Source organism: Gadus chalcogrammus, chromosome 20 (assembly GCF_026213295.1).
Source record: "Gadus chalcogrammus isolate NIFS_2021 chromosome 20, NIFS_Gcha_1.0, whole genome shotgun sequence".
In the NCBI taxonomy this organism is placed as follows: domain Eukaryota; kingdom Metazoa; phylum Chordata; class Actinopteri; order Gadiformes; family Gadidae; genus Gadus; species Gadus chalcogrammus.
Window position 1 is genome coordinate 4,526,984 of NC_079431.1, and position 9,980 is coordinate 4,536,963.

At 42.5% G+C, this 9,980-nt stretch overlaps 1 protein-coding gene across 1 annotated transcript; it reads left to right on the plus strand.

Annotated features, from left to right (window-relative positions):
* The first annotated feature begins 4,430 nt into the window (after positions 1-4,430).
* LOC130373682 (C-X-C chemokine receptor type 4-like) lies at positions 4,431-6,596 on the plus strand. Its single transcript, XM_056580304.1, has 2 exons — positions 4,431-4,551; positions 4,924-6,596. The coding sequence occupies exons 1-2, from the start codon at positions 4,510-4,512 to the stop codon at positions 6,031-6,033; spliced, it is 1,152 nt and encodes a 383-aa protein (XP_056436279.1). The 5' UTR covers positions 4,431-4,509; the 3' UTR covers positions 6,034-6,596.
* Positions 6,597-9,980: the final 3,384 nt, after the last annotated feature.

Below are 9,980 nucleotides of genomic sequence, written 5' to 3' on the forward strand. Positions count from 1 at the left end.
TGTAATCATGCTGGAGACACTTCCTGTTGTTGTTCACGGCTGTTAAACTGTCACATGGTTAGAACATAATGTACGTTTCGGCGGAGCCAAAAATGTTTCTGGTGTTTAAAGCAGTAATACACTGGTGTGTGTGATTCCACAGTTACCAGGTAAAATAATCAATTCATCCACTGAATGGAGAGGAGGTTCCCGCTAGAATCGTGCTTCAATGATCATGGTTTGATTCACATTGCTCCCTCGATCTCTTAAAGTGTTCGCGTTTAATTTCCGTTCTTCGACATTCGTCACGCATAAACACACTTAAGCAGGTATGTTGTACAACGTCCTTATAGGATACCGTGCCATACGAGGGAACCTGTAGCCTACATTAGTTAATTGTAGCGCAACTTGCTTCATTCTTTCAAAGCCTGTAACAGTAAATGCCATGATGGAATCTATTTTAGGATACGTTACAGCTACACAATCAAAACACAGGGTATTGCTTTGAATGAATGTAGCTTGAATGAATTGTATGAGCACTGAGGCGTAGGCCTTGACATTGTCAGGAATCTACTGCTACTATTGAGTCCTTAGGTTAAATTAAAGAGTTTTGCAGAGCCCACAAATGGAAAGCCAAATGTACCAAAAGTTTCGAAGGGGCCTTTTCGAGATAAGGGAACAGCTTTGTCTTGGAAGTAGGCCTATTGTCCGAATTAAACGTGAGCCTTTGAGTATGTATTCAGAGATCTTGAACTGGAGGTTTGATTCCCCTTCCCCTCCTTTTTTTAACAGATTGGTTTACTTGCATAATATCTCCTATAACACTGGATGTGCGGATTGCCATGTTTATGTCTGTTTATGTCTGGTGTCTCAAACAAATGCACGAAAAGTGGGATATGTTCACTTTGACACCTGTATTATATTTAAAAACACGGAGGGATAATCTCTATGCCAGCTTTGTAGCAGAGTCTTTCATCAACGTCGGAGAAGGAGATTAGCGTTTTCCAATAACCAAGCTTATGTTTTCTTAGACATTTCAATCTATATTGAACAAACGTGTTGGCAGCAATGAAAAGGTAACATAGTGCAGATTTAAACGTACATGCCCGTGGCAAATAGGCTTAACCTCAGATACAGACTAAGACATCATGTTATAAAGAAATTAGGTAAGGTAAGCTTATGGGGATAGATATCTCTTCCTTCCCCGACCCAACCTATCCCAGAACACAAGAAACTCACAGACCTTGGGGAGATGTGTGAGGGACGGGGGGCGAAGGGGGGCGAAGGGGGGCGAAGGGGGGCGAAGGGGGGCCTTGCCATGTGATATCACTGATATCAAAGCTACACATTCCAACATGAACGCTGAAAATAACTGGGTGCTCAAACATGCATAAGCATTCCAGTGCTTACTTGTCATGTAAAAACACAGAGATTCCACGCTGGAATGTTTCACGGTGAACAAAATATTGAAATGCATCCAATTTTGAATTCAACAGTTATTTAATAGTTGAGTGAAGGAAGTGTGGATATATATTATGTATATATTATATTTCCGTTGGCACATGATTGATTCTTGTTCACTGTGATAATAAAAGAGAGCACTTAGCATGAATGCTTGTATGGACTCCGACCATGCATCCATTTAACAGTGTTAGAATATCTTTATTTTAGACACTTCAGTTCATTTCCTTTTCATAGCCACCCGATCCGTAAAAAAAGTGTTCCTATCAAACATAGTTCAGAACTCCCGGACTCCTGATGCCGTCAGTACCTGTGACCCATCGTTGACCCACCTCCACTGCCGTGAGTTTGAACCGGAGGATCTGTGCCTCTCTGACGGAGTGGGACCCCGCATTCCCGTCGCTATCTTGCAGCCATTCTTCTGAAGCATTTCAATGCCCATTCTCCTATGCCGAGCTACCCCCCCCCCCCCCCCCCCCCCCCCCCCCCAATCTCACTGTGGTTCACACCGTTTTCTCAATTTGTATTTTTAATCTGTGAGGAGCAACTGCTAAACTACCAACTGCTAAACCGTACTAAACTGAAGTTACCAAATATCATGTATGATGTAAACGAAATGCAAAAATACTTTTGACAGTTGGAATTTTACAAGCTTCAACAGAGCAAATCAGCACAGCGATGACAAATGTTTGCAAGGAAATAATATTTGTCTATGTGTTTGCAAATTTTGCCCCCATTGGTCAGTTAACAATCACTAAATCTACCTCAAACACTAAATCTGCCTCAGGGAAACATTTTTTATTTTTGGGATGCTTTGTCACAGTTTTTTTCTTTGTCACAGGATAATAACCTACAAAGTAGAAATTATAATGAATACTCCCCATCAATTACAAATGGCCTTTCCTTAACCCAATCATGAATAATGACTCTGGAAGACCCTGTAGTACTAAATAGTCACATTAAGAGAATGGGTATGTTTCTGAAGGCTTTTTTTACAAGTAGAATCTTAATGCAGCAGCGCAAGACATGCTGCCTGACGTATCCCTTGTCATCGGCTGAGATCTTTTCAAGTGGCTCTGTTCACTTTTCACCACCAAACCAAATCCCCATTGCCCTCTAAGTGGTCTCTTAGCAACAACAAAAACATCACTCTCTTTCCTCCCCATCTTTCATCTTCTTGTTTTTCCTAGATAACTGTTGCTGTTTCATCCTCATTATTGGGACATAAGCATGTTGTAGTTCTGATCCCCAAGGGAAAGCAGCTGGAGCTGAGAATTGAGATTGAGGAAAATGTGTTTCGATGAACATGCAGCTTATTAAGAGTAAATTTACTTTGGCGAATATATTTTGGAGTCTTCCATGATGTTAAAATTGGAAACTTGTGTTGTATACATACATTTTGTTTAGATGTGCCACTATTTAGTTTTGTTAATTGGTTCTTATCATTCACAAGTATGTCCTCATAGCACAGGGCATACAGACACAATCTGATATATTTTTTCAAGGCTCCATAATGTGTGTTTATCAATGTTCAAGAATATTTTTAAATGTCCTTGGTTTTCATGGCCAGACTGGCTAAACATAGCCTATGAATCCAAAAGACAATTTTAGTGTATTTTCTTTGGTAGAATGTGAGACGGTTCGAATGAGACGTTTTTACGCAATAGTGACTAATTCCATTATTTATAAAGGATTGTGCAGCGAATGAAGCCGGATAAGGAACCACTGTTGGCCACTGAGGGTATGTGATAAGAGCAATATATCAATACAGTGCTCATTCTATTCGGCAGGAACTGCGCTGCAGACACAGAGAGAGACGCACACATTTTTGAAGTGAGACAAAGCAGTATTATTTTTAAAACAACCTTGATAAACCCTAAAAAGCTAATTGAATTGGTCCAAATCCAATTCACTTACCATTCTTAAAACGTGTGTCCTGCATGATTTAAATAATACTGGATTAGCCTACGGATTCTAATTTTATTCTGGTCCAATTGTTTTGGACTGTTTGTTTACAAATCAACCACGTTTCACAATTGGGGTACTTGAAACATTTACATAAAAATATAAATCAGAGCAAGCGAATCAACTAAATGCTCTTCATTACTCTAAATCCCACTGTTATCGTGTTTCAAAGAGACGGGCACGTCACGTATTGTGGAGCCGCGATGGTCAGGTTTTTTTTTCTATTTTCTTCGCTTTAGCTGAGATCATAGTTATGTAGAAGGTGCGAAGTAGAGTGTGGCCGAGCCCTGTCAACGCCAACTTAAGTGAAATAAGAGAGGGTGGGAGCGGTGTGGAGTACTCCTGGAGATGGATTAGGCTGCCCTCAGAGGCTATGAAGTGTTTGATTCAAGTCCCCCCCGTGAGAGGGTTTGGGTCTCCTTCTCACGTGCGCGCGCGTGTGTGTGAGTCTGTTTGCGCGCGCGCGCGCGCGTGTGTGTGTGTGTGTGTGTGTGTGTGTGTGTGTGTGTGTGTGTGCGTGTTCGTGTTTGTGCGTGTGTGTGTGTGTGTGTGTGTGTGTGTGTGTGTGTGTGTGTGTGTGTGTGTGTGAGAGAGGGGGCTGGGTAATTCGGCACTTGAGTGCGCAGACCTAACACTTGAAAAGTGAAAAGACTCGCTGGGGGTAGAGATTCAACCCAAGTTAGGTGATAAATTAGTTATCATCCGATCCGACGTGGGTTGAATCTCTATCTCCAACAAGTGATAAACATGCATGATTTACAAGGCCCCTCCACCAAAATCCACGTTAGAAAACAAAGCAGGGTAACGGACCTCTAAAACAAAGTTAGACTATACAGTTGATACAGGCAACTCAGAAGTTGCATGCGTTGTCTCTGCGCTGTGGTGGGTGGGTGAAGGGATGAGGTTGCTTTATAGCCTGCCAACTATAGGGACTTCCACTTTTGCCATGCCTGGCTCCTCCTCTTGTGGGGGTGGGGGTATAATGGGAGGGGTCTGGTAGTAGCCTATATGTGAGCCCCCACCCTACTGCTCACAGTCACACACCTATTGCTCTCAGCCCTGCTCACGTGTGGGCCAGGTTACCAAAAAACACATTGGAAGATTATGGACTTTAACACAATGGAATACGGAATGGAATACGATGGGGTAAAGTTTAATTGATGTTTTTGATTGATGTGCATTTTTTTCTTATTTGTTTTGCTCGTTTGTTTCTAACGCGTATTATAGATATATCCCAATGGCCCATGATTCTAATCGGCCTTATCTTGTCCGATCATATACATTTAAAAGTTTTGTTGCAAATACTGAACGTAAACGTTGTGTAGTTTGTGTAAGCCGAGAGCATGGGTGGTGTATTTGTGTGCCCCGTTTAGTCCTGATAACGCGGTAATTAACACGTTTTGACGAGATAAGAGTTGATTGGTCCTAGCCTGACGGCGGCCAGGCTTACAGTGTTTTTTAATCTATGCGTTAGGTTTAAATTTTAATACGATGTTTTTTTTTGCTTGTTTGTTTCAGCATTTGGTGTTGAATAACACCTCGGAAGAGTCGGGGGACTCGGACATTGAAATGGACGGCTTTATGTTGCCGTGTGTCAGGGAGCTCAGCAACAACTTCCACCGAATATTCATCCCCATCGTATATGGGATTATATTCTTCCTGGGGGTCGTTGGCAACGGACTGGTCGTGCTCGTCATGGGCTACCAAAAAAAGATAAAAACGATGACGGACAAATACCGTCTTCACCTCTCCGTGGCCGATCTGCTGCTGGTCCTCACGCTGCCCTTCTGGGCCGTGGACGCGGCCAGCACCTGGTACTTCGGCAAGTTCCTCTGCGTCTCCGTCCACGTGATCTACACACTCAACGTGTACAGCAGCGTGCTGATCCTGGCCTTCATCAGCCTGGACAGGTACCTGGCCGTGGTGCGCGCCACCAACAGCCAGGCCATGAGAAAACTGCTGGCCGACAAGGTGATCTACGTGGGGGTCTGGCTCCCGGCCCTACTGCTCACCGTGCCCGACCTGGTGTTCGCCCAGGTGCGGGAGAGCGTAGACAGCGGCATGCAGTTCAACAACGGAGCAGACACCAGGGAGGCGATGGACTCCAGGATGATCTGCGAGCGCATTTATCCCCAGGGGTCCGGCATCATCTGGATGGCCGTGTTCCGCTTTCAGCACATCCTGGTGGGCTTCGTGCTGCCGGGTCTGGTCATCTTCACCTGCTACTGCATTATCATCATGAAGTTGTCCCAGGGATCCAAGGGGCAGGTGCTGAAGAGGAAAGCCCTGAAGACCACCGTCATCCTGATCCTGTGCTTCTTCTGCTGCTGGCTGCCCTACTGCTTGGGTATCTTCGTGGACACCCTGATCCAGCTGGACGTGCTGTCCTCCGGCTGTATTCTGGACCACTGGGTGCAGAATTGGATGTCCATCACAGAGGCACTTGCCTACTTCCACTGCTGCCTGAACCCCATCCTGTACGCCTTCCTGGGGGTGAAGTTCAAGAAGTCTGCGAAGAACGCACTGACAAACGGCAGTAAGTCCAGTCAGAAGAACCTCATGACTAAGAAGAGGGGACCCATCTCTTCGGTGTCCGAGTCGGAGTCTTCGAGTGTTCTGTCCAGTTAATAAACATTCTTTAGTACAAGTACCTGTACTTGTTACTCTCAGGAGACGTACCAAAAAACTAAGCTTGTATATCAACGGACTAACTAGGAGTTGTATATGTTTGTAAAAAAAACTTGTTTATTCTTTACTGAAATACTGTAGCTATTCTTGTCTCTTACGAGGTTGTTGTTTTTTTACTTTCTTTACTTTTTTTTTATCATCGGGCAGTGCCTGATTCGTTCCATTTGTCATGTCTCTTGATTTGCGAAAGCTGACTTTTCCAGCTGTTTTTGTATTTTTCTTAAATACCTCTAATAGGGGAAGCATTCAAACCCCGTTTGTGGTTGTTCTTGGAGTGGTTGATGCTTAAAAAATGTGTGTAAATTGTGTAAATATATCTGAGCATTTGTGTGTTTGCACTTAAGATTTGTGTTGTTATCTAAAAGCTATTATTTATTTCGGTCGCTCACACTGGAAAAATATGCCTGCTGCTTATTTTTTATCTGTACCAAAAGCCAAACGTCATTTCAAATTGTGTGTTTGTTGGGTTGTTTTTACAATAAAATATCCTCCCGCCCCTATAACGAGTGTGTGTGGTTTACATTTCTACCCAGCCATCTCCCCTTGCAACCCCATCTCCCCTTGCAGCCTGCCCTCAGGGGGTGAAAGGGTTGGTGGAACACAATTCTCTTGAAACACAAATGTCTCTACCTGATCCAGGCAGAGAGAGACAGCAGAAGGAGGCGGACTGAACACGTGGTCCGTCTAATTACAACAACATCTGTCCGCTCTTACGTCTTAAGCAGCAATGACACAAAAGCTGCGTGCATCATGCCGGATTAGCCCCCATATGGCTTTCTTAAAACACATAAATAACGTGTCCTCTGGGTTTTTTTTGTGAATGGGGAAGATATACTACCCTCGGGACGGTAAACAAGTGTATTCTTTATCCACCCCGCAAATTGAATCTCAAATGGGTCAATGGGTTAACCAGCCCAGTCCTGGAGCCATGGGTGCAATATGGGCGGCCTAGCCACCCATAAAACATTCAAATGAACACCATTCAAGGGGATCATGGTTGATACCAAACAAAGAGGGAGAAGGAGCATATCGGCCCTTACATGGGTTGGGTGGCTGCGTTTTACAAGCTGTAAATGCCCATCAGTAGCTTTCATTGACTCCCCTAACGACTTGTGAAAGAAAGGTCATTAAGCGCATGACTGTATACAGTCAGAAGGACAATTCAATTGAGATTTATATATATATATATAAATTCTCACCGTTCCTCCTTCATCATTAATCCATGGTTCTGTATTATATTCTGCCCTGCCGCCTGAATCGTGTTCTTGTTGGAGCCAGGCAGAGACCAAAGGAAGCAGACAGACAATGGCAGGGGAGAGGGCTAGAGTTGTAGAATAGCTCCTACGCATTGAGAAATTTGCATGCAGGACACATTTCCATGTCTTAAGCTGAGGGAAAAGGTGTTAAGTGGTCTTTTTCAGGTTTATTGGCATTTATATAGAAAAAATAGTCTTGTTGCTTGCAAGCGGCTCACAATGAACAGGATAGGAGCCGTGTCTCTTTGCTTTTAGTTGTTAATGCTTTAGAATGATGTATAGATTAGCATAAGGGCTCTGCAGCCTCATTTGGCATTAATGAGGAGAGTGGCATTAACACATTACTCACAGTAAGTGAAATTGAATCCACTTCAACCCCCGCTTTCTATATGGCCCCAGAATACCTTGTGGAAGTTTAAACGAGACCAGAATAAAGATCAACCATCGCAATCACAAGACGTTTGCAATAAAAACCTTTGTTTTCTGCATTTATTTATCTTGTTCGGTGATCTGTTTGTGCATTCCTACACACATACGCAAAATGTGTTATGTGTTGATATAAATTAACTGATTCAATTCCACAATATACTCTCTATGCATGTGGAATTATCTGCTAAAAAAGGTAAAAACTGTGTCTACCAGTTACTTCACATAGTTTTCTGTGCCATAAATTATATCATGTTAAACACAATCTTGGGGTTGACTGTGGGACAACTTGTAGACATGTAGACTAATCTATATATGTTAACTATATGGATTGGATAGAGAACAACCAGACAGGTTAACTAGACACTACCATCCTCCTATAGTAACATCACAGATGTGAGTCAGTAGATCCTTTTATCCAAAGTGACCTTAATTCTTGTGGACACTTAAGTGCACACATTTTATGTTTTTATGGCCCCACTGGGAATGAGAGGCCCTAACCTTATTCAGTGCCATGCATCAATCATCCATTTGCACCAAATGGCATGATTCTACCAAACCAGCCTGTTTAACCATTAGGGTTAGGAAATGGACTTTCCATCTTTCTTACCTTTTACTTCTCTGTGCTGATAATTTTTATACTTTATATTTAAACTATAAACTCTATAAAAATCGTACTTTTTGTGCCTAAATATCTATAACCTTCTCTGATCAATCACACGTTGGGTGTTTTCCCTGTGAGCTTATCAGGAGTCAAACTGTCCTTTTGATGACAATTTTATCAGAATAATATGATGAAAGAAAAGTGTATTATCCATATACATTGCATCATTTCTAAATAGTATTTTTTTTTCTGGATATTACAGAGTAAAAACAAATGGCAAGACACACAGATGTCATGATGTAAATGTCTATTTATTTTTTTGCCAGGTTAAAGGCCAAAGCTGTTGAAATGAACAGGAAAAGGTCTCTACCGGTTATTTAGTGGCAATGTGCTTCCTTCTTCCGTTAGCTCAAGGCTAAATCGTGTCTGGGCCTTAACGACTCTGTCCCATTGACATACATGCATTCAAAAATGGTGCTTGACAATAGGTGCATACAGAAATCCCAACTCTCCTTGGGATACTGTATAATGAGAGCCAAACCAAAACAAATAAGTGACTGAAGCAGTTCCTGTTGGGCCTTTACCTTACCGTAAGAACAGCTGGACAATGGTTTCCTTGCTGCTGTGGTCAACAATCACAGAGCGTGCATGAATGATCATGGCCAACCCCTTAGATTGCTGTGCATGGACGGTGCTCAGAAATGACCTCTGGGGCCATGGGTGCAGTATGGAGTCAGCCAAGCAATTTCACGGTAAGTGTGGTGGACGGCAATAAAAGACCTCCCATTGTGTTTGTTTAAATAGGAGAGGGGGAGTTGGGGAGAGAGTGTGTAAGAGAGAGAGAGTGAGAGAGTGCATTGCGGGAGGCTTGTGCATGTGAAAGTGTGCAAAGAATGAAATGTAATTTTAAAATGATTCATCAAATAAAGTCAATGAGTACCCCAGTACTACTATATTATTCTATTACATTCCAATTTTCATTCCCCAATACTAAGACTACACATATATATATATATATTATATATGTATGAGTGTGTGTGTGTGTGTGTGTGTGTGTGTGTGTGTGTGTGTGTGTGTGTGTGTGTGTGTGTGTGCGTGTGTGCGTGTGTGCGTGTGTGCGTGTGTGTGTGTGTGTGTGTGTGTGTAAATATGGTGTCGTAGGTGGTCGGGACGAGCAGCTGGAGTTGAAAACAGAGGCAAATATGGCAATTAATCTGAATTTAACAGTTTTTAGTTACATGCAGACTTTTTTTCTCCTATCATCATCTCTCTGTCCCCCTCATTGTCTCTCTCTCTCCCCCATTGACTCTCTCTCTTCCCCTCAGTGGCTTTTGGTCTCTCTCCTCTTCTCTTCTCTCCTCTCCTGTATTTATTCTATTAAATTATTATTTTTGCATTATCATTATTATAATTATTATGAAGAATTATTATTTAGCTTTTTGAAAAGATGTTTAAATCCTATTTTTACGAATATATTCTGGACTAAACAAATAAAAGAGGGTAAAAGAAGTAGGGGACAAAGTGCATCATTTCAACATTTGGAGGGGGAACCTTATAATATTCCGTTTGTTTCCAGCCGGAGCGCAGGAGTACTCGTGTGC